This window comes from Saccostrea echinata, unplaced genomic scaffold (assembly GCF_033153115.1).
Source record: "Saccostrea echinata isolate AGI-Se365-2 ecotype Australia unplaced genomic scaffold, CSIRO_AGI_Sech_v1 ptg000029l, whole genome shotgun sequence".
NCBI classification, from domain to species: domain Eukaryota; kingdom Metazoa; phylum Mollusca; class Bivalvia; order Ostreida; family Ostreidae; genus Saccostrea; species Saccostrea echinata.
Window position 1 is genome coordinate 31,962,728 of NW_026889778.1, and position 26,486 is coordinate 31,989,213.

At 34.3% G+C, this 26,486-nt stretch overlaps 1 protein-coding gene across 1 annotated transcript in view; it reads right to left on the reverse strand.

Moving 5' to 3' along the window:
* Window positions 1–26,486, reverse strand: part of LOC133195815 (nicotinamide phosphoribosyltransferase-like) — a 112,472-nt gene that overhangs the window by 68,605 nt on the left and 17,381 nt on the right. The window contains exons 3-4 of the mRNA XM_061331766.1: window positions 24,005–24,133; window positions 23,605–23,763 (exon numbers count right to left, since the gene is read on the reverse strand). Of these exons, the coding sequence (XP_061187750.1) occupies window positions 23,605–23,763; window positions 24,005–24,133 (288 nt within the window). The remainder of the gene's footprint in view (window positions 1–23,604; window positions 23,764–24,004; window positions 24,134–26,486) is intronic.

Consider the following 26,486-nt stretch of genomic DNA (forward strand, 5'->3'; position numbering starts at 1 on the left):
TTAAATGGTAGAATTGAAAGCTTCCTGTACCCAAGAGGTACATTGAATTATACAAAGACTGGCTTCTAATAGAATTTTAATTGTCTGACAGATAAAAGGGATATACACTGTGTACACAAAGGTGTTAACACCTGTGTTGGTTTAAACACCTGCGGGCATGATTAACAGATCCACGTGCCGTTATAAGGGTATTAGTGCTACACATCATTGAACAAACAAAGCTGTGAAATTCATGATGACTGTTAAATTGCGAATGTATTCTCAATTCAATTAATTTTTTACAACAATATCTCATGCAAAATTATAGCATGTTAATATGATTTCAGTTGTTCACTGTTGCATGAAATATACATGTAGTAGTCATTTGCGTGTTTTAGCAAATCCCTGAACAAGAAATATAAAAATGGCGGTCATTGAAGTAAAAATCGTACCCCGGTAAATAATGTCTGAATATAATATATTAAGAATGTGTCCATGATGTTCTAAAATCGGTATGATTATTCTTTGAACTCGGGTATTTCCCTAATTGTAGCTGTTGTATACTACCGTATTTATGTGTGTAACGACAGAGTCAAACTACGGCGGCATTGAACAGACAAGTTGGAGAAAATACGTTGTATCACAATTCAAGAAAGTTTTAACTATATTTATATAAAACACTATTTAAATGCTGTACTCATAAAAATACCAGTTTATTTTCTCAATACGTTAATATCACGGGTTAAGTTAAAGAGGTTTACATGTTCTGATACGTAGTATCTACGTAAGAATCTCTAGAAAATCAAGAAACAAATCCTCCTCCTATCTTCCGGATTCGTCCTATCTAAGGATTTTTTAAAAATTACGGCTGAAAATGAGCCTTTCGACCTATATACCCCTTCGACCTATACCCCCAAAATTATGGTATTTTGTTTAAATAATACCCAGGAGCAGAGAAAATTTTCAAAGAATTAATGCATTTTCACTATATAATCAATAGAGCCCCCCTAAAACCAGAACCCCTGATCCAGGGACCATGAATTTCAAAATTCTGGAAGAAGCAACCTTGCTCATCATAACTAGGTACTTAGTTAGTCTCTTTATACCCAGGAGCAGAGAAGAAGAATTTCAAAGAATTATTGCATTTTCACTATACAGGTGACTCTCGATGGCTCGAACTCCGATCTCTCGAAGTGAACCTCCGGTCCCGTTTTTTTTCCTCTATATAACTAAGCAAATTTACTCCCGATCTCTCGAACTCCCCATCTCTCGAAGTTCTCTATCTCTCGAACCAAGATCTGGGTCCCGTTACACACATTTCATTGTTTTTTACCCTCTATCTCTCGAAGTTTTGATAGCGCATGTATACATGTCAATCAAGCGTAAAAACAATGCAGCTTGGACTTACCTGGATAACAGTGAACGCCTGGGGCTGGAATGGACCTGTTAATTGGGTGTTTACATAGATCACACTACACCTGTGAATTGTCCGAGCATTGATACAATTAATTGGTTAACTGTTAAATTATGAACAAATCGCTTCACAACTTATTTTGACTGGACGGGACGATAATTTTGAGGAAATAATTTAGGGACGTGTCAGTAATTTTTCCAGAGATTATGAACTTTAATATTATTAGAGTCTACACAATCCCAGTTTGGCAAACATTGCACAAGAAATCCTATCTCAAGAACTGAATACCGATTATGAACAATCTTGTGAAGGCAGATAAAGCCCGAGGGAGAGCCAATTAGACAATTGCTATTCAGGTTTCATGTAATCATGAAATGAGAACAAATAAATATTGAAACTTAAAATCATCATTTTATTTATTCAAAATACGATCATTATTTTTGAAATCAAGTGAATTACCTGTAAAATATGAAAGAAAACGTATAATGACATTATCAACATATATTTCCGGTATGTATAATAGTAGAGCAATGATGATTGGAACTGAAAATTCCGGATTTTATTCATATTCTATCTCTCGAACCCCCCAATCTCTCAAACTTTTCTTACAGTCTCTTGAACTTCGAGAGATCGAGAGTCACCTGTATAATCAACCAAATCTTACACCAAAATCCCTGACCCAGGGGCCATGAATTTCACAATTTTGGTAGAGGACTCAATACTTATTACAATAATGCCAACAGTTTAACTGGTTGATGTCCAGGAGTAAAGAAGAAGGCTTTTAAAGATAGCACTAATTTTGATGGTTTAAGCCCCACCCCTCAGGCCCCAGGGGGGCAGGGACCATGAAATTCACAAATTTTGTTTGCCTTCACCCATAAATGCTGTATGCCAAAATTAGTTGGAATCGGTTCAAATGTTAACGCGACGCACATCACACAACACACGACAATGGATGAAAACAGATAGCAATAGGTCACCTGAGCGACTCAGGTGAACTAAAAATATATTATCTGGCGGCCGCCGTATAATTTTCTGGTGGCTGCCAGATAAGCTTCTAGTCCCTGCCATTGAAATATCTGGTTGCCTCCAGATAAAATTGTTTTTGCTTTAACGACATCTACAACTTCTGTTTGTAGTCAAATCTGGGAGTTTCATGCCTTATTAGTAGGGATGTCAACGAATATTCAAGTACTCGACTATCGTTCGATCATACCGACTATCGACTAAAATTTTTTTAGTCGGTTATTCGTTAAAAATTTGCTACTTAATAGCAATATCAATTTCAAGGTAAAAAAAAGTTCATTTATTAACGTATCAGTGTTCAGTGTTCTCGTGAGTAAAACCCAGGGAAAGACTTAACCGGTCTTCGTTAATTGTTCAAAGATTTTTTTTGTTCGGCAAACATGCATTGGCATACTTTAAAAGATGTCACATGCATTGGCATACTTTAAAAGATGTCATATCCAAACTGTAAAGTTTCAGCCTGCAATTCCGTAAGATTTCATATAATGCAACTATCAATTAATGAAGAATAATTAAACAGCTGTTACATATTTGTAAATACATGTAAATTGGGGGACAATCATTTTAATATTGTGTTGTTTGCAAAAAATCTCATAATTAAAATTTATCGCTAGCTCTCTTTGTTTTTATAAGAGTTACATTTTAACTGTTTAACAATCACGGGTCACTGACAAGACACATTCAAATGGCTTCAGGTAAGAAATCAATAACGGGTACATGTACTAGCAGCATGAAAAGAAAGGATAAATGCGAGCGTTTGATGTTCTAAAAACAGATAAAATGTGCAGTTAATATTATATTTGAAATCAAATACATTGGATACATATATTTATTACTACGTAAATGTTAACGATTCAATAATTCGTTATTCATTGTATAATGGTGATAGCGTAGATTAAATATAGTACAGGCTAGCAGTTTGTTAAAGACAAACACGAAAAATGACATGAAAAATTAAATTATATTTCAACGAGTACTCGACTATCGTTCGACTAAAGCCTCCGACTATTCGACTAAGCTGTCCGAGTAAAATTGACATCCCTACTTATTAGCAAATATCAAATCTACACTTCATACAAAAATTCACTTTTCATATATTTATTTTCCCTTAAAATTTATGTTTGATTAGATTACATGTCTACACCACAAGAATCTTATTTAGAGGCTTCTAGTGGCGGCCACCAGAAAATTATATACCGAAGCTACCAGTTAAGTTTCTGGCTGCCGCCATTTATTTATGTGGTGGACACAGGTAAGGTATTTGGCAGCTGCCAGATATATTTTTCTAGCAGCCGCCGCATAATTATGTGGCAGCCACTAGATGAAATATTTTTCTTACCTTGCACCTATCAGCTTCTGTAGCAATGATGCTTTTAAAAAAAACTTTTTGTTTATGTATGTATGATAGCTGCATTTATTTTTTAATCGTACCGATTTTTCTTTTTGTTTAAAAACTTTTTTTAAAATTTAATTTGATGATATTAAAGGTATCTTTTTATAAAACATGTAGATGAATAACCTAGTTGATGAAAATATATTGCATATACCTGTATCGTTTACCTATCTCATGTCTTCATATCTTTTCATTTACATTTTTCGTGTGGGAAAATGTTAAATATTGATTATAAAGTTTATGTATAAACTGTCAGATAATTACGATTTTTAAACTTTCTGTAAATGTTTACATATTTTAATAAGTTGAATTCATCCTCATTTTAAAAACATAGGTAATCAAAGATCAAGAAGCTCACCTCGACAAATGTTATCTATGAGTATGGCAAATTTCACATATTTTTTTTTTCTAGCAAGTGTACATCCCAAGATCGATATCCATGCAAGTTTGGTTTAAGTAGGATTTATAGTTACTTGGAAATAAACCTGCTCAAAAAACTTTATACCTGTTTACTAATCAAGAAAATTTTGGTCGGTTCCAACATCCAAAGCAAGTTTGGAAGTTTTCATCCTCAGATGCACCATCTATGCAAGTTTAATCACAACAGACCATCATATTATATAGCTACTCCGAAAACATCAACCTGGTCACTCATCTGGAAAATGTTGGTCAGATTCAGTAAGTCGATAAAAAATAGGTAGCAACTGTTCTTTCGCCAGATGCTCGGCACTTTGAAGTGAAAGTTGCGGGTCCTTTGGATGAGACCTTAAAAACTGAGGCCCCGTGTCACGGCAGGCATTGGCATGATAAAGATCCCTCAATGCTCAATGGCCCTGAGTGCTGAGTAAAGTCTAAATTTGAAGCCCTTCACCAGTATATGGTGATGTTTCTATATGAGTGAAAAATTCTCGAATGGGACATAAAACAACATACAATCAATCAATCAATCCATGAAAGTTTGGGCAAGGTAGGGCTTATAGTTACCTTAAATTGGACCTGCTCCAAAAACATTAACCTGGTCACTCATCTGGAAAATCTAGGTCTGATCCAGCATCCGAAGTGAGTGTGGTAGTGTCCATCCCTAAATGCATCATCCATGCAAGTTTGGTCCAGGTAGGGCTTATATTTACTTGGGAAGGGACCTACTCCAAAAACTTTCACCTGGTCACTCATCTGGAAAATCTAGATCAGATCAAGAATCCGAAGCAAGTGTGGCAGTGTCCATCCCCAGATGCATCATCCATGCAAGTTTGGTCCAGGTAGGGTTTGTAGTTACTTGGGAATGGACCTGCTCGAAAAACTTTAACCTGGTCACTCATCTGGAAAATCTAGGTCAGATCCAGCATCCGAAGCAAGTGTGGTAGTGTCCTTCCCCAGATGCATCATCCATGCAAGTTTGGTCCAGGTAGGGTTTGTCGTTACTTGGGAATGGACCTGCTTGAAAAACTTTAACCTGGTCACTCATCTGGAAAATCTAGGTCAGATCCAGCATTCAAGGCAAGTGTGGTAGTTTCAATCCCTAGATGCATCATCCATGCAAGTTTGGTCCAGGTAGGGTTTGTCGTTACTTGGGAATGGACCTGCTTGAAAAACTTTAACCTGGTCACTCATCTGGAAAATCTAGGTCAGATCCAGCATTCAAGGCAAGTGTGGTAGTTTCAATCCCTAGATGCATCATCCATGCAAGTTTGGTCCAGGTAGGGCTTATAGTTACTTGGGAATGGATTTGCTCCTAAAACTTTAAACGGGACGCTGATGCTAATACCGACGCCAGGGGTATAGCATAAGCTCATCTTGACTTCATCGAGGTGAGCTAAAAAGTAACATTTAACACACCAGAAAAATACCGCACCTTAAAAAAACATTCGTATACAATAAATACCATTTTCTGTAAAGAAAAACAAGATGTGTTTGTGAATCTCTGATGCCCCCGTATGGCAACTAATAGCAAAGGTTAAACTTTCTCAAAAGCAAATCAAATATGTTGCTACCCAAAAGTAAGGTCTTGTCTCGAGAAATATATCTGTGAAATATGAAAGCCCTAGCAGCAACCATTGAATAGATATGGAAAAGGTTAAAGTTTTTCCAAAATGAGTCTTAGTCAAGGTCAAGGTCAAATGGTAAAAATTAATGGTGCCCAAGGAAAGGTCTTCTCACAAGACAAACACATGTGAAGTATGAAAGCCGTAGCACAAATCGTTCAAAAGTTATGGCCAAGGTTAAAGTTTTTCAAAAGTAGGTCAAACTCCTAGGTCAAGGTCAATGGATTACAATTGTTGGTATCCCAACGAAGGTCTTGTCACAAGAAATGGATATGTTAAATTTGAAAGCCCTACCACAAACTGTTCAAAAGTTATAGCCAAGGTTAAAGTTTTCCAAAAGTAGGTCGAATGTCAAGGTCAAAGGGTCAAAGTTTTTGGTATTCAAAAGGACAAGGATTACATATATGAAGTATGAAAGCTGTAACACCAACTGTTCAAAAGTTATGGCCAAGGTTAAAGTTTTTTTCAAAAGTAGATCAAACTCCTAGGTCAAGGTCAATGGATTACAATTGTTGGTATCCCAAGGAAAGTCTTGTCACAAGAAATGGACATGTTAAATTTGAAAGCCCTAGCACAAACTGTTCAAAAGTTATGCCCAAGGTTAAAGTTTTTCAAAAGTAGGTCGAACGTCAAGGTCAAGGTCAAAGGGTCAAAATTTTTGGTATTCAAATGGACAAGGATTACATATATGAAGTATGAAAGCTGTAACACCAACTATTCAAAAGTTATAGCCAAGGTTATAGTTTTTTTCAAAAGGAGATCAAACTCGTAGGTCAAGGTCAATGGATTACAACTGTTGGTATCCCAAGGAAAGTCTTGTCACAAGAAATGGACATGTTAAATTTGAAAGCCCTAGCACAAACTGTTCAAAAGTTATGGCCAAGGTTAAAGTTTTCCAAATGTAGGTCGAACTCCAAGGTCAAGGTCAAAGGGTCAAAGTTGTTGGTATTCAAAAGAGAGTCTTGTCACAAGGATTACATATATGAAGTATGAAAGCCCTAGCACCAACCTTTCAAAAGTTATGGCCAAGGTCAAAGTTAGGTAAAATTTTGCAAAACTGGGTCAAACTCCAAGGTCAAGGTCAAATATGATGGTACCCAAAGGAAGGTCTTGTCACAAGGAATACACATGTGAAATATGAAAGTCATAGCTTTAACCCATCAAAAGTTATGGGCAATGTTAAAGTTTTTGCGGACAAAGAAACAGACAGACAGACAGACGGACGGACAGGGCAAAAACTATATACCCCTGAATCTTCGATACGGGAGCATAAAAATATTTTAATTGGTTAATTTATGCCTTTATTAATATTTATCCTATTACATTTAATATTTTTGACGGTTAAAAAAATCCATTTTCCCCCTATAAGAATGTTTACTCCAAAAATATATACAAAAGGGGGTATACTTAAATTTTCAATTATTACGTGACCAGAAAATGTGCAAAATAAATTAGTTTCATATTTTTAGGAAGATAAAAAGAGAATTTTTCTACAAAATATCAGAATTTCATAATAACTCGTGAGGGGCCGTAAAACGGCCTTATCGAAATTCCCCCTTTGACCATTTTATTTTAGGAGCAAGGTTAGGTCAATTGTCACTGTTGCCAATCATGTAATCAAAAGTAATGAGAATTTTTTATCAAGTATATTTTTAGAATTTATACACATAGCTTTATTAAAAATCAAAACAAAAAATGGGGGTCAATGCGCTTCTTTTGGCGCTACAGAGCATTTAGTTTGACCTTTTAGCACTGTAAATACGACTCATACATAAATCAATTTTTAAAGTTTTTCCTCCAATATTTTTTGTTCAAATAAATTATCGGAACTAAAACAGTCTTATTTCATCTTAAATAGACACATTAAAATTTGTGACAACCAAGAATTTTTCAAATCACTCCGCATGTTCAATTATTTGACCTTTTTGCACTCAAACATTTTCATTTTTCTGGCATTAAAAATTTAACAAGCAAAAAAATCATTTGAAAGTAATGACATTTTACTGAATTTAAGAAGAATGGCTAAAAGTATCGTATATATTCAGAAAAGAAAATTAAAAGTGGGGGTCTGTGATGTTAATTTTTAGATATTAGTAAAACAGTGCTAATTTTAAGCTTAAATTAGGGCCATTTTTTTCTTCATTTTCACAATATATTTGCTATATTTATCAAACATGATGATAGAATTTTATGACAGTTTATTTAATAGATAATTTAGGACCAGTATAAAACAGTCCACTGCACAAAATAACTACAGTCCCTGAAACGTTCTAGTTTCCCACTTGAACGGTGAGCGAACGCTGAACGAACGGTGAACGAACGCTGAACGAACGCAGAGTGAATGGTGAGTGAACGATGTGTGAACGCTGAACGCAATTTGGTGAACGATGTGTGAACAGTGAACGGTGAGAGAATGCAGAACGCGAATGGAGCGCAAAGGCGAACGCAAAGTGAACAGTGAACGAACGGTGAATGCAAGATGAACGATTTGTTCGGAATGCTTCTGATCTTTTCCTTACATTGAAACTATTCTATTGTATGTATGCCTGGTGCTAAAAAATAAATGAATAATAAATAAAAAAAAAACAAATCAATGAAAAGTACCCTAAGAGAGAGGATACATGCACATTAAGTAAAATTATTAATTCAAGTTTCTAATAATATTTTCTGCGCATATGTACAATGTTTAAATTCAACTTTTTAATAACACAATTTTTATATCTGTAAAACATTGTAATTGTTACCGAACGCTGTAGTATAAAAGATAAAATTAATCTAGTTGTAAAATAAATATGTTTATTCTTATTCGATATATAAAATTGTTACAAATAATGTGGATTTTAGAAGAGCAAACTACGGACTTATAGAATGAATTACAACGGTTGTAACAACCATACATATATTTCCGTGCCAAGACGATTCTGTGTAAAATAATGAGAAAAAAAGATTTACAAAGATATGTGGACGTATTGCATAAATACACCCATATTTTAAAATTTTAATGCAATAATATATTTATCAGTCAGTTTTATTTTTTATGATGATTTATTGAGTAGACTTCTACATGTTTCCCGGCCGTGATTATACTCGGACAAGATGATACAAAGCGGCATTCATATTATTTGTTATATATTTAATTTTCACAACTTCATATTTAAGTAATATGCTGTCATAGTTTTTATTAAACAGACAAATGAGAGAGAGAGAGAGAGAGATTTTCAGTTTTACCCCCCCCCCCCTTTCTCAAATGTTTGTACATATATCAAATAAAATTTCTTAAATATTTTCTAAATATACCAGGCAATGAAAAAACTATTTTTATCACCAAACCTAATCGGTTTTCATTTTCCTGCTTCAAGTTCACACGAAGTCCACGTGCTTGACCTGTCAATCAAAATCATTCGACACTGTGCAGGTGTGAAAGTCTCGTCACACCGAAGGCAAAGTGTTAAGTATCTCCAAGAAGTTTTAACATTTTTTTTTTTTTTTATCATTTCTAGATCTGATTCCAACATTTCTTAAAAAAAGAAATAATAAATAAATAAAATACATTAGGAATAAACACTTGGAATGATGAAGCTGCTTGAATTTGAAAACCTACTCCCTGCCAATTTAAAATATCACCGCCGGCACATGTACATGTATATTTTGAACTACTATTGTTTAATGACTTTGTTTAGATGCATGTTTGTTTTTAGACTGAAATTTTTGTGCTATAAAACACATTAACTTCAGTTTAAATGTTAATTAAAATATACTGGAAATACTAACTATAGATTTACGGGAAAAGGGGGGGGGCTCTTAATTATATCTAATATGGCAAACATATAAAGTTACGGTGAAAAATATCATTACTGGAGAATTACTTTGGTTATATTAATGATAATCATGTTGTAAAGGCATTTCTCTCTCTCTAATTAAAGACTTTATATTTGTTAAGTGGAAAAAAAATTCTATAATGTATTACATTTTAAACAATTTTTTTTTTCAAACAACACTATCAATTTAATTCCCTCTAAAGATATTTAATTAACTGGATAGCTGAGGTACTGTTTATAATCCTCAGAATTAGTTCTTACATGTATTTCTGTATTTTTTGAGGAAAAAAAATGTGTTAGAAATAAATATTTTCGTATTTCTGCTGAAGTTGGTAAATCAATTGACTTCGGTTATTATCTATCCATTAACGATTTGTCGTCTTTAACATAACAACAAAATGTTGCAGTGCTTGAAGCATCTGTATGTTGCCCGTATTTAAATTTGATTTTCAGCATCGTTCTACAAAGGTACATACATGTACTAATAAAAACATTTATTTTCCAGATAAATTTAATAAATAACCTAACAGCTAAGTTGGAATAATAAAAATAACTAGACGAGCCTGTTGCAAAGCAACAAATAAGTCTTCCGTCTAAATTTCAAGGAGATGAGATCGAGATCGAGAGACATCTACGGTCATATGAGCAAGAATGAGCCATTTACATTACTTCTGGTCTGACCGGAAGTGACGTCATTTTGACGACTTTTAATGATCTCCTTAGCTGCTACTTGTCATTCGGAACAACTTTGCTTCTATGATGCTATACAAATTCTCAATACTTTTTGAGATATCAGGAAAATACTTTTGACCCCTCTAGCTCCCTAATTTTAGGGGCCAGCCCCTTATTGTTGATATCCTTTGAAAGATCTTAACATTCTACACAACTTTTGTTCTATATGTTTAAACAAAATATTTACAGGTAAAAAGATATTGTAGAAAAAGTGTTAGAAATTTTAAAAATCCCGATAGGACATTTTTCGGGCCATAGCGAGCGCCGACGTGCGGCACTTCCGGGGAAAAAGAAATGCGTATGTCACATCTACACATGTTGCTCTATCATCGCCGAAAAATGTCACGTTTCTGTCTAGAAGCGCTTTTGAGAAAACTGCTGGACAAAGTGACCCTCCGAAAATCACTAAATCGCGGAAAGCTCGGAACCGGAAGTGACGTCATCAAAACAAAAAAATATATGTCTAGATTTTTTGATGTTCTATCAGACCTGTAAGTTTCATGAAAATGGAGAGCGAGTCGTTTCCGAGAACTCGCGTGCACAAAATCGGTAAGAAAAAAAAACAATAATAATAATAACTAGATGCGATCTCGTTGCGAGCAACGAGTGGGTCTTCCGGCTAATTTTCGATAAGATGAGATAAGAATTTGACTGAGATTTTCGTTAAAACATAGTTATATAAATAAATTGTAAAGACAAATAATTTCCCTTCAGTAATGTGTAACAAAATATTGATCAATAGAAAGTTATAGATTAAACACTTCCGGCCCCTTTTTCTTGATATCATCTTAAAGCTCTCATGATTTTGAACACTTTTTGTTCAACAACTATTCAGATATTCTTTTTCGATATATGCAAAAGAAATATTAAGGGCCGGCCCTTTAAGTCCTAAACCGGGACGTCTAGCAAAAATTGAATGATTGCATATTATTAAGAATATTATTTTGAACGTCTTTTGTTTAAATATTGGTTATCAAAATATTCTTCCTTTTCAAGATTTATTACGCCAAAGATTATACAATCGGACCCCTAATTATCCCTTATTGCATAAGATATGATGTAAACACCATGCTATATAGTTAAAGAGTGTGAATATGAACTATTTTGCTTCAGTAATATATTACAAAATATTGATCATTAAATAGTTATTGATTTAAGACTTTCGGCCCCTCTCGGCCCCTATTTTGAGGGGCCAGCCCCTTTCTCTTCATACTACTTTAAAGCTCTTATGGTTTTGAACACCTTTTGTTCAACAACTATTCAGAAATTCTTTTTTGTTTCCGAGATATATGCCAAAGATATATTTAGGGGCCAGCCCTTTAACTCCTTAATAGGGACGTTTAGCAAAAATCAAAAGGTTAAATATTGTTTGGAACATTATTTTGAACATCTTTTATTCTATATTGCTTAACAAAACATTTCCCATTTTCGAGATATAAAGTGCCAAATATTTGGCCTTCTGGCCCCTTATGGCCCCTAATTATGTAACATGTGATGTGAATATCATAATATATAGTTGAAAATAGTTGAGATAAACATTTTTGCTTCAATAATGAATTACAAAATATTGATCGTTAAAGCGTTATTAATTAAAGAGCTTTGGCCCCTCTCAGCCCCTATTTTGAGGGGCCAGCCCCTTTTTCTTAATACCACTTTAAAGCTCTTATGATTTTGAACACTTTTTGTTCAACAACTATTCAGAAATTCTTTTTCGTTTCTGAGATATTTGCAAAAGATATATTTAGGGGCCAGCAATTCAACTCCTTAATGGGGATGTTTAGCAAAAATCGAAAGGTTACTTATTGTTTAGAACATTATTCTGAACAGATTTTATTCATTTTATTATTGCTTATCAAAATATTTCCCACTTTCGAGATATAGAGTGCCAAAGATTTGGCATTCTGGCCCCTTATGGCCCCTAATTATGTAACATATGACATAAATATTATAATATATAGTTGTAAATTGTTAAAGTAAACATTTTTGCTTCAGTAATGTATACCAAAACATTAATCGTTAAAGAGTTATTGATTAAATAATTTTGGCCCCTCTCGACCCCTAATATGATAAGTCAGCCCTTTTTCCTTGATATCATATTAAGATCTTGTCATTCTGCACAAATTTTGTTCAGTATGATTTAACAAAATAATTATACTTTAAAAGATATGATACAAAATGTCTCAGAAATTCACTCATGATTCGTGTCCTAAATTTTGACCCCTACCGAGCTTCCATACTAGGCACTTCCGGAAAATATCAAAACCCAGGTGCAAAATGGCAGCATGTCCTCTATCATCACTGAAAATTTCAGCGCTCTAGCTTAAGCCGTTTTTGAGTTCCATCGCAGACACGGAGGTCCTCTAAATTTTGATAAAAGGGCGATAACTTCCGACCGGAAGTAAATATCCCTTAACAGAATTGCCGGAATTAACTTCAGATGTCAACGCATCTACCATGAAAATTTGAATGAAATTGAACAAGCCACCTCCGAGAAATCGTCTGCACAAAATTTGTAAGAAGAAAAAAGAATAAAAACTAGAGCGAGCTCATTGCAAAGCAACGAATAGGTCTTCCATTGGAGCTGCGGAAGGAAGAAGTGACCTTGAGTCAAGGTCATGCCACATTCTAAAGTTATACATGTAAGCAATCTTGTAAGGGGAAGCAACTTACAATATTTCACTAGGAAAAACTGTAAAGGAATGTACGTGACCTTGAACATTCCAAATGCCTTGCGTCAATCCATGACACACTCTCATCATAAAACCCAATCTGTGTGTTACCGACTTGAAAAGTTCACAGTGACACGCCATGTTCTTTTAGTCCATACATACAGTCAAAACATCTTATCCTTAGTGACCTTGAACTTGAGTCAAGGCCATGTCACACTCTGCATGATACCAGCAATGTTTCACTAGTACAAATACGGTAGCGAAATTACAGTTTCTCTGTCAGTGACCTTGACAAGACCAAATGACCTTTGCATCAAGGCCATAACACACACTGGTTAAAAGCAATCCCAGTCTGTGAGTTTCTGAATGGATAAGTTCAGCCATGTTTTTTCAGATCATACAGTGAGTCAGAATAATTTGTTAGGTTCAACATAATGATTAAAAAATTCATTGAGAATGTTTTACGCCCAGTTTGGATAAGTAGTAAAACGTGGAGATCGGTCCTTTGGATGAGACCGTATAAGGTCTCGTGTCGGGGTAAGTGCTAGCATGAAAAGGATCTCTCATGCTATAAATTTTGAATTTACCGGGTGGCAGTAAATACTGACAACCGGTAAGTTCAAAATTTACAACATGACAGATCCATGGCACTTGATTCTACCTCTGATTTCAAAAGATTTGCACTGTTCCTGATTTGTATTGTTTGAATGGTCTTTTAAGCTTGAATGCTGCACAGGTGCTTGTGGACAGCCCCCCCCCCCCCAATATACACCCCAGGGTCCAAGAATATTTTTATTCATCTTTTTCCATAAATTAATCTTCTAGTACACATTTACAATGTATTCCATATGAAAAATCCATAAAAATAACGTAGAATTAACGTTTTATTAAAAAATCATACCCGCGGTATTATGAAATAGAGAAGGTAAGTCACTTCCATTTGTTAACGCTGGACCCCTCTTGGATATCGGGCCTAAAATATCATATACATGTACCTACCACATGTCACCAAAATATGTTATTATATCTTGTTTCATCGTCGCAAGCCACGGGTTTTGTGTCCATTCTATTTCCACAAACCCGTGGCTGCCTCCTTCAAATTTCTCTCGTTCTCATGAATATTAATAACATACATTCAACCAATGGAATAACATCTGACGCTTCAAGTCAGAACCAATGAAAATGATCAGTCTATCTTGTATTTGGATGTAACCATAACCACGAGCTGTACATCAACTTCGGTTCGAATTTCCTTTCTTAACGAGTAACACTATTCAGCGTTCTCACACAACGTCTACATTCGAAACCCTGTATTTTAATGTAAAACCTTGTAAGTATTTTAGAATGTACGTTACTCACATCTGTTCTTCAGGATCTATCGTATTTTTTTTTCAATAAATCTGCCACGCATAGCAAACATGATTTCATTATGGGCGCCGCCATTTAAGCGTACCAAAAATTGCTACAGAGTGATTTCATTGGTCAGGGTAAATCTGGCGTCACTTAATAAATATTCAATGATTCAGTCGCGAGAACGAGAGAATTTGGTAGGAGGCAGCCACGGGTTTGTGGAAATAGAATGGACACAAAACCCGTGGCTTGCGACGATGATCTTGTTTCGGTAGATATTTTTGTCTTTAATCGTGCTATTTAAACGGAAGACCTTAAATAGTGTCTGTGGCTGTCACTATTTCGGTGTTTTTCAGAAACTTGATCATAGAATTAGTCAAAGTCCACAACTGGACAATAAACTGATAAATTGGCTACAGTATATTATCTGTTCACAGAAACGACATATTGAAACTGGAAAAAAAATAATCCAGAAGCAATTCATTTCATTGAAATTCTATCATGAATATTTTGTTTTAATCGATGGACTCGATAAATCAATAAACTGACCGAAGGAAAAACGTTGCAAGTGCCGTAACATTCTGTACGTTTTCTTTTTTTTTTAATTTTACATTCTACTTGCGTAATACATGCACATGTACATGTACATATATATTAAACAGAAACATAAATACCAAACTTGTCGGCATTTAAAAAAAGGAATAAAACATAACTTGATTTGATCTATTTTATTTCATTTAAACTCTATTAATTTGTTTTAAAAGTATGATTGATCTTTTTCCTTTTAATATACACTCAGGGTAAAAAAAAGTATATATTGACTCGCGTAACTTTCATGGTTGTAGTTACATTTGAAAATGAAGAAATAATGAAACGTTGAAGGGACTGGTGTGTTGTATGGCTAGACAACGCCTTGCACATGCAGAGAACTTACCACAGGTACTCTAGGACAGGTGTGAAACCCCTAGGGCATGCCGTTTCCTGTTCTTGCTCTGCTAATCCCTATACACAGGAAATGATCGCGACTAATACTTAATACACAAAGAAACAGAATTTATTCAAGTAAACTTGGCATTGATACTTTTCTTGAGTATTATTGAGAATAATAAGTTTTAGTGATATACCCCCCCCCCCCTTTTTAATTGTTTTCTGAAGTTCATCACCATGCACATTCCATCTTCTGTAATTGGAGAAATGTTTAAATTAAAAACAAACCACTGTTTACAAAAGAAGTAAATATCGTGAGAAAAAAAAATTATATTTTATTGATATCTTTTATAACGTTCACGCGCCCACTCACTGCAAACGCTCACCATCGGATATTACAGCTTTCCGGTCATTCGACAATTTCAGGGAAATGCTTGCACATTAATACAGTAAATTGAAATTATTTAAATGAATTATAATGTTCTAAATTTGGTAAAAAAAAAAAACATGAACAATATATAGATATATTTTTTTCCTCATAGGAATGCTGAAAACTGTTAATCAGAACTCGCACTGACTATTGTTTAGCACGTGTATGTAACATTGCAGTTCGCATATAATTTGAAAAGAGAAGTTATTAGAACTAATATTTCCGACTTTAAAATTTGTCACGTTAAACTCTCAAATGACTCAGCTTATAAATATTTTTCTTGATACTATTTAAAAAAAGATGTCGCTTTAGTATTGATATATAACTTAACAAAATTAATAATAATAAATAAAATAAAAAAAAAAAATAACGATTAAATATATTCTGCTTTACAATTTTTTTTTGTTCGTTCATTATTTTCATCTTTTGCGAAATAAAAGAAAATACTTTCATAAATATACATACACTGCGGGATTTTAATTTGTTTTTTTTTAAGAGGGAATTTCGCAAAATTCCTGTTCGGGGAGATAACTCCCGTTTGTTTACGATACTAGTTGATTGATGATTTAACCGCGGCGGGGACAGGTAGGTGATGAATTTCCCGTGGAGGGAACGCGGTTTACCTGTCTTACCTGGCCAAATCCCGCGCTGTGTTTATACCGCGACAGGGCGCGGGAAATACGGGATCCGCGTTGCCTGTACTGTACATGTATAGTCAATCAGATTAGAAATACAGCGACTATCAGAATTTCGGGCCGTAAAAAAGATCTGATTTTGATTTGATTTCAAGTGTAGGAGAATGTGTGTGTACTGAGGGGTTAGTTAATTCATTCAAGATTTATTATATTGTTCGTTTAGACGAAGGCTTCATAAAGATATACACACTGCTTGTACAGGTACACGTCAATGAATGTTCAGATTAATTCAAAAATCGGCGGACATTAATTTATTTTAGTTATCTAAAGGCAATGTTATTTCCAGAGACATTTATATTTTCTGTTTTTTGTCTCGGATTTTTCTTTTTTGTGATTTACCGGTTTACAAAGGCCTGTGTTTTAACAGCTGTTCATAAAAGCTGTCAATTAATATATGATCAGAGAAAACGAGACATCTCCCGGTAATTCATTTCTTATGGAAAATATATGGATTGACATCTTAGTATTTACCTGTGTAATTACGATGTTACAAACCGTGACGATGACTGGCCAGGAGGACTACCCGTTATGAAAACAACTCATGATCAACTCAGCGGACCTATAATTGACTTTAATATATGCTGTAAATCAATAAAATCATTTCAGTTTAACCGATATTTTATTGCAAAGATAATGGGGAAAAAAAGACTTGGGATTTAGAATTTTTCTGAATTTCAAACGCTCGATATGCATATATTTGGGGCGCTCTTGCATATGCACTTATAAAACGTGCATGTTCTGTACTTGCATGCGTGTACATTGTATGTATCCGTAAAACCTTAAGAGAGCTGATAAATGTGTTTTGATTATCAGAAAAAATAATGGGAACCTATAAATAATTACATGTTTAGCATTTTGTTCGCATACAATAACAAGTTTAGTAAAAAAAAATAATTTGTTCAAGGTTAGGTGTCTAATAAATTTGTAATATTCAAATACAGTTACGCATGTATGTCTCATTCTACATATTTTGGAGGCGCGTGTGAATGTGGGATTTTGTATTTCCATACGCTCGATATGCATATATTTGGGGCGCTTTGTATATATACAGTTGTACATTTTAAGGGCATCGACAAAAGAACATATATTAGATTACATACATGTACACTTAAGTTTCAAAAGTTCCATTAATAGTAGGAATTAATCAAGGTTACATATTTTGAATTTTATTATGAATAAAACAGACAATTAACTCGATATCGAGAAATAAATTGTTTATAAAAATAACTATGCAACTTTCCTGTAATTCAGCGAATAAAATATTAAATAAAATACACTAGCGATTTAATCAAAGATATTATGAAATAATCTAAAAAATTCAACATATTTATCCACTCATGACTTAGTTTACAAAATGAATTTGGAATGGCCATTCTATGATTTGTTTTGTGTATGACTAGGTCGCTGGATCACACACGCCGATTGATCCCCGGTGACCTCCTTTGCCACGCGCTATCGAAGGAGGTGTTACATAATTGTAAACACACAAGGTGAATGTAAAAGGCGCACACTTAATGGCTGTAAATAGTCTATGCTTCAAAGTTATGTTTTATTTTCTCAAGTATATTGTTTGTTTTTATATGATAAGAAGAAAGGGTTATCTTTTTTCCCCTTTTTTTAGTAGACTGGTTTATTCGACTTTGAAAAAAATGAAATAAAACGAAAAGTTGTCAAAGAATAACTTGGAAATAAAGCACAAAACACTTTAAGAACCTTATTCTAAAGAATATTAACATCTAATGTAGCCAGATTTATTATTTATAGTAAGTTTATTTTAGTTACACGCATGAAGAGCTCTCGTTTACTTGCTGAATGAAAACAGTTACCTGTATATGGGTCAAGCTTCTAGCGCATTTAAAAAACAAGACTCGAACAAAATAACATTTTCATGAAATCAATAAGATGTTAAAGAACAACTTTTTTAACGACAGCCATTTCGAAATATTTACCGTTTTTGAGCTATAAAGCAAAAACTTTAAAGGGCCCCAGATCCCTAATTTGAGGGGCCAGTCCCTTTTTAGTGGTGTCAAATGAAAGGCCTTGAAATTGTGCACAACTTTTATTCTACATGTCTTATCAAAATATTTTTAGTTTTAAAGATACAAAGGAAAATATGCCTAAATTTTCGCTCTTTTAGGCATTCTAAATTTTGACCCCTTATTAGCGCCATTTTGAATACAGAAATCGAAAAACAAAAACCGATGTGCACAACTTCAATCCTTCTATTATCTAAATTCGGTAGAATTTCTGCTCCAGCTTTTGTAGTCTCGGAGCCTTTGTCTGGAAATGAAGCCTAATAAATTTTCATTTAAAGGGCAATAACTCAAAAGCGGAAGTGACTTTTTGAACTGTTTAACAGCATTCTGATAGAGTTTTGTAACGTCTATAAACTCTGCAAATTTGAGCAAAATCCGTTGAGAAATGAGCGAGATATGAGGTCTCAAAGTTGGCGTCTAGGAAAAAGAAGAAAAAAAAAAAGAATAATAATCTTAACCATCAGAATCAGCAGAAGGTCTTCCGTTGGAACGGAAGACCTTAATAATAATAACTAGATGCGATCTCGTTGCGAGCAACGAATGGGTCTTCCGTCCGATTTTTGATAAGATGAGATCAGAATTTGTCTGAGACTTTCGTTCAAATATAATGATATAAATAAATTGTTAAAAGGAGCAATTTTGCTTCAGTAATCTTTAACAAAATATTGATCATTAAAGATTATAGATTAAATATTTTCGGTCCATTTTGGCCCCTATTTTGAGGGGTCAGCCCTATTTTCTTCATATCTTCTTACAGCTCTTATGATTTTGAACACTTTTTGTAAAACAACTATTCTAAAATTCTTTTTCATTTCCAAAATATATGCAAAAGAAATACTAGGGGCCGGGCCCTCTTTTTAGCAAAAGTTGAAAGGTAACATACTGTTCAGAACAATATTGTGAACATCTTTTATTCAATAATGCTTATCAAAATATTTCCCACTTTTGAGATATAAAGCGTCAAAGATTTTGCATTCTGCTAATGTCCCTAATGTCCACTTATAACGTAACATATGATGACAACACGTTATATAGTTAAGGAGTATGAAGATGATCTATTTTGCCTTAGTAGTGTATTACAAAATACTGATCGTTTAAGAGTTATTGATGAAAGACTTTCGGCCCCTCTCGGCCCCGATTTTGAGGGGCCAGTCCCTTTTTCTTGATATCACCTTAAAGCTCTTATGATTTTGAACACTTTTTGTTCAACAACTATTCAGAAATTCTTTTTCGTTTCCAGGATATATGCAAAAGAAATATTTAGGGGCCGGCCCTTCAACTCCTTAATGGGGACGTTTAGCAAAAAATGAAAGGTTGCATATTGTTTAGAACATTATTTTGAACATCTTTTGTTCAATATTGCTTATCAAAATAAATGTAGCATATGATATGTATATTGTAATATATAGTTGTAAATTGTTGAGATAAACATTTTTGCTTCAGTAATGCATTACAAAATATTGATCGTTAAAGAGTTATTGTTCAAAGACTTTCGGCCCCTTTCAGCCCCTATTATGATGGGCCAGCCCCTTTTTCTTTATATCACTTTAAAGCTCTCATGATTTTGAACACTTTTTGTTCAACAACTAGTCAGAAATTCTTTTTCGTTTCTGAGATATTTGCAAAAGAAATATTTAGGGGCCGGCCCTTCAACTCCTTAATGGGGACGTTTAGCAAAAAATGAAAGGTTGCGTATTGTTCAGAACATTATTTTGAACATCTTTTGTTCAATATTGCTTATCAAAATATTTCCCACTTTTGAGATATAAAGCGTCAAAGATTTAGCATTCTGGTCCCTAATGGCCCCTAATTATGTAACATATGATGTGAATATCATAATATATTGTTGGAAATTGTTGAGATAAACATTTGCACAAATATTGTTCAGTATGATTTAACAAAATAATTATACTTTAAAAGATATGATACAAAATGTCTCAAAAATTCATTCATGATTCGTGTCCTAAATTTCGACCCCTACCGTGCTTCCATACTAAGCACTTCCGGAAAATATTCAAACCCAGGTGCAAAATGGCAACATGTCCTCTATCATCACTGAAAATTTCAGCGCTCTTGCTTAAGCCGTTTTTTAGTTCCATCACAGACAAGGAGGTCCTCTGAATTTTAATAAAAGGGCATTAACTTCCCACCGGAAATAAATATCTCTTAACGAAATTGCCGGAATTAACTTCAGACGACAACGCATCTACCATGAAAATTTGAATATAATCAAACAAGCCATCTCCGAGAAATCGTCTGCACAAATTTTGTAAGAAGAAAAAAGAATAAAAATAATAATAAAGGTGAAAAAGAAACCGAAGAATAATAGGAGGGTCTTCCGCTGAAGACGGAAGACCCTAATAAAGGTGAAAAAGAAACCGAAGAATAATAGAAGGGTCTTCCGTTGAAGACGGAAGACCCTAATAAAAATAGTGGAAAAGAAACCTAAGAATAACAGTAAGGTCTTCCGCTGAAGACGGAAGACCTTAAATATTGTAGATAATTATTTCTTTCAACACGATATGTTAATTATTAAATTTGTAAATCCTTACTTAAACAAGAGGCCCAAGGTCCACATCGCTCACCTGAGCACTGTGGCTAGGAAAAAAGGAAAAATCAGTTTAGTATTGAAAAGCTTAAATGCATAAGTGGTCCCAACCTACCCCTAAAAAGGGAGTGGGGGGGGGGGGGGGTCATGATTTGAACAAACTTGAATCTACACTATATGAGGATGCTTCCGTATAAATATGAAAAACCGTGGCTCTGCTGTTCTTGAGATTTTTAAAGATTTTTCCTATATATTCCTACGTAAAACTTTGATCGTTCATTGTGGCCCTGCCCTACCCCCGGGGGTCATGATTTGAACAAACTTGAATCTACACCACCTGAGGATGCTTCCATATAAATATGACCAATAATAGCTTTGCTGTTCTTGAGAAAAAGATTTTTGAAGATTTTTCCTATATATTCCTATGTAAAACTTTGATCGTCCAATGTGGCCCCACCCAACCCCCGGGGGTCATGATTTGAACAAACTTGAATCTACACCACCTGAGGATGCTTCCAAATAAATATGACCAATCATAGCTTTGTTGTTCTTGAGAAGAAGATTTTTGAAGATTTTTCCTATGTACACCTACATGTATGTTAAACTGATCGTCCATTTTGGCCCCACCCTACCCCCGGGGTCATGATTTGAACAAACTTGAATCTACAACACCAGAGGATGCTTCCATATAAATATGACCAATCATAGCTTTGCTGTTCTTGAGAAGAAGATTTTTGAAGATTTTTCCTATATATTCCTATGTAAAACTTTGATCGTCCATTGTGGACCCACCCTATCCCCGGGGGTCAAGATTTGTACAAACTTGAATCTACACTATATGAGGATGCTTCCAAATAAATATGACCAATCATAGCTTTGCTGTTCTTGAGAAGAAGATTTTTGAAGATTTTTCCTATGTATACCTATGTTAAACATTGATCGTCCATTGTGGCCCCACCCTACCCCCAGGGGTCATGATTTGAACAAACTTGAATCTACACCACCTGAGGATGCTTCCATATAAATATGACCAATCATAGCTTTGCTGTTCTTGAGAAGAAGATTTTTGAAGATTTTTCCTATATATTCCTATGTAAAACTTTGATCGTCCATTGTGGCCCCACCCTATCCCCGGGGGTCATGATTTGAACAAATTTGAATCTACACTACCTGACAATAATTCCACATGAGTTTCATCTTTCCTGGCCCACTGGTTCTTGAGAAGAAGATTTTTCAATAATGCCATTAATTTTTTGTTATTTCGTAATTATCTCCCCTTGGAGGAGGGCGTGGCCCTTCATTTGAACAAACTTGAAACCCCTTCACCCAAGGATACTTTGTGCCAAGTTTGATTGAAATTGGCCCAGTAGTTCTGGAGAAGAAGATGAAAATGTGAAAAGTTTACGACAACAACGACGCCGACGACGACGCCGCCGACGACAGACAACGGACAAATTTTGATCAGAAAAGCTCACTTGAGCCTTCGGCTCAGGTGAGCTAAAAAAGATAAGTCCATTCACTTCGGAGTTCCGAATGACAATAAAGACTGAACAATAAGTGAACGGTGAACGCAAGGTGAACGCAAAGTGAACGAATGAAGAGCGAACGCTGAACGCTTTGTGAATGGTGAACGCAAGCGCACGGTGAACGCTGAATGCAAAACTGTGAACGGAGAGTGAACGGTGAACGCACGGTGAACGAACGGTGAATGCACGCTGAACAAACGGTGAACGAACGGTGAACGAACGGAAAAATGGGAAAGTAGAACGTTTCAGGGACTGTATGTGTGAAGACTGCACGTAAAAATAGGAATCCAAACTTAACATACTTTAAATACTTCGAAAGAGAAAAATGATCTTTTTCCTTCTAAAAAACCTTCCGCAACTGGCATTGTAGAATCCAAATTTATTGTTAGAATTAGAACATTATGCAGAATTTTTGAAATATAGGTTAGGATAAAAATCTGCTGAAAAGCTCAGGAGCGAACCTCGTTAAATGGTAATCAATCAATCTTGTTATATTTTTTTTGAAAGTACTCAAATGATTTAGTTGTGTACAATCAACTCAACTGCATTAAAATTATATGAAACTAGAAAACTGATAAAGTCAGAGAGGGGTCCATAAGGATGGTCAAAGGATAGAGACAAGTGTACTTAGTACAGCAATGCAGTACATAAAGGAAGGAATCACTCTTATAATTATGTATGTGTTACATCTATCAGAGTTATCATGTCACAGTAAAAGTGGTCAAAAGTAACAAATGTTTTTCTATGATGGTCATTTCTTTAATGAAAACCACTTGAGGATATATAAAGGATACAGACAGATGGATGATGTACACCTTACTTTCTTCTAGTCTCTGACCACTAGAGCTCAAAATCACTCTAGAATAGAATTCCCCCATGAAAAGTCTGCTCTAGAGTAGGATTTCTCACCCCCTTCAATAGAATTGGGGGGGGGGGGGGGGACTAACTAATGGGGGAAATCCTTACTTAAAACACCAGTGTCCAACCCTAGATACATATGTAAATCACACCCTGCTTACCTCAACTGACGTTGAACCACGGAATCCAAAGTCATGAAGTTTAAATGGAAGGGAATCCAGACTGTCAGCTGTTTCATGTAAATAGCTTGCAATTGTTTCTTTTTGGTATCTTGAATTTGTAGCAACAGTCATAGGATACCATACTTGCACAAGGAGTGTCTGCAGAAGAAGAACTTTGATCAACATAAATGAATATTTAAGTACATTTAAATACAAGTTTTTGTCTTCTAAATATCAAGGAGAAATTTTTTTAAAAATTAAATCATAAACATTAATCTGCCTAGTTTTTTTTATGTCCCTCAATGTTTGTTTACTCTCCATCTCTTATCTTAAGGAAGGTTTTAAGCTCCGACAAAGAGAAACTTTAGACTGACTTTTCAGTATAATATTGTAAATGTACCTCTAGATAATTTGTCAGCCAGAAGCATTTTGGGTCTGTGTTTTCCACAGTAAAAAGAACATTTTTGTAAGGCACAACAGATCCCTCTGGGACTGCTCTTATTCTCACAGGAAGACAACCATTGTGGTGCTGCAAATAAAATATCTTAATTAGTGCTTTCTAAAGAAACTTCTTTCCTTTAAATTTTATTTTCCAAAAATTATGTATCCAGTATCATGTTAAATAAAGTGCACTGCCACAGCTTATGATAAGTCCATAAAATATTGTTCAATCATCATCAATTATTATCCTTGTCAAAGATGGAAACAGCAATCAAAGTACAATATGACAGTATGTACATACAACAGGTATCAAGTACAATATGACAGTATGTACATACAACAGGTATCAAGTACAATATGACAGTATGTACATACAACAGCTATCAAGTGAAGTTTTTAACATGTAAAGAGATAACATCAATTCATGAAATTGGTATTTTTCAAGTCTTTACAAAAACAAAAGGAGGGTGTTAGCTACTTCTGCTCCAAACTAACTGCAGGATTTTGAATGCAGTATTTCTTCCTGCTATATGCCTGTAATTCACCTTCAGTAGAATTAGAATTGTTTTGTCAATAGTGGTATAAGTAAACTCCCCAAACTTGAGTGGGTTTTCATCTAGTGTTATTCACTGGAAAGGCAAATTTCAAACCAAATCTTTTTCTAGTTAGTGTGCATCCCAATATCAATAATGATGCAAGTAAGTTGGTCTTAAAGTTACTTGTGTACTCTCTAATAAAATGTCTACTTTTTGTTTGTACGCCGTAGGACCATACAATAACACATTTAAGAATGATAAAATCCTTATCCATGGCTTCTATAGTCTATATTTTACTACAATAAATTCAGTATTACTCAAATATGATAGATTAACACGTTGTGTTTGTTGTTCCTTATTTTCATTTAAATTGTGTTACATGCATCTACGATTTTACCAGACATCCTGTTGTACAGTACCCGCATCGTTATTCTTTACAGGATACACGATACGATAGGATACACGCACGATACGATAGGATACACGCACGATACGATAGGATACACGCACGATAGGACAGGATACACGCACGATAGGATAAACGCAAAACACGATAAACGCAAAACACGATAGACCTGATAAACGATCTTCACGATAGGATAAACGCAAAACCTGATAGGATTGTTTCAAAATACGAAACGTTTTTTGACAAGACGAAAAGTTTTCTTTTTGATATACTATAGTATGATAATTTTAATTACTTACAAAGCCGCAAATCGAAATGATAAAACATTTTAAATTTGTCATGATAAAACATTTTAAAGTAAGTATGCTTTGTAAAAGATATGGTGTTTTTGTCAATAAAATTGATCGTCATCAAATTCCAACTGTAATTATTTTAAGAATAATTCCACTCTATGATGGAAATTAGGCGATTTTTTTTTGTTATGTAATTATACAAATGTCGAAATTCCTTCGAATCGTTAAATTTGAATTTTGAGTCCGTAGACAAGCGAAGTTTTACGCCCAAGTGCAATAAATTCACGAAACGCTATAAATATATTCATTATTTTAACAAATAAAACCTTATGAAATTCATAACAAACATTGATTATTTTTACAGAAAAACTTGTAAATAAAAAATGAAATATTTGGATTCAATATCTTTTGCTAGAAGTCTGCGAAGTATCCAAAATCGCCTTTAATAGTTTGTATTTAATAATTCAAATCTTACAAAAAAAATATTAGTCATAATTTGGGGGGGGATTGAAAAATTATTGTTATAATTATTTTAAGGTTAATGCTTTCTCCTACAAGTTTTTGCGAATTTGATTAATTTTATATTTTATATAAATTAATTATTTTTTTTTTTACGTTTTTGAATTGCTGAAATTGCTAGTTGCATTGAGACAGACCGTGCACTGGACTGTGAATATATATAAATATATATGTCACACATACATGTATCCCGTGCACATAGAAATTATTTACATATTCCAAGTACATTCCAAGTACATACATTGTATATGTATAAATGAGAAAGGAGACCTGCGAAAAAAATCGAATTTAATAAAATTAATAAACGTCACTAGATCTGTCATCATCTATTATCCGAAAAAATATCGCATTTCCATTCTTTTGTATTTATTTTGGTATTTTTATAGGCCTTTAAGATTAAGCTAGAAGGGAGCATGCAGTCGTATAAATAAAAAAAAATGTTACAGTGTACCAGCACGTGTATTATAGAGTAGTAATATAATGCTGATATAATATTGCCGATCCACAATAATAATGCCTTTAGCCATTTTTGTTTGCTTTTCAAAACATTTCTTTTTAGACCCCACCCCCCTCCCCCCAGCCGCCCCCAAAGAAATGATATTGCTTTCTTAGCGTGCTTGTGTTATAAGCATTTACAATAACAGAATTTGTATCTACTATAGGTACGTGTAAACTAAGCTTACAATG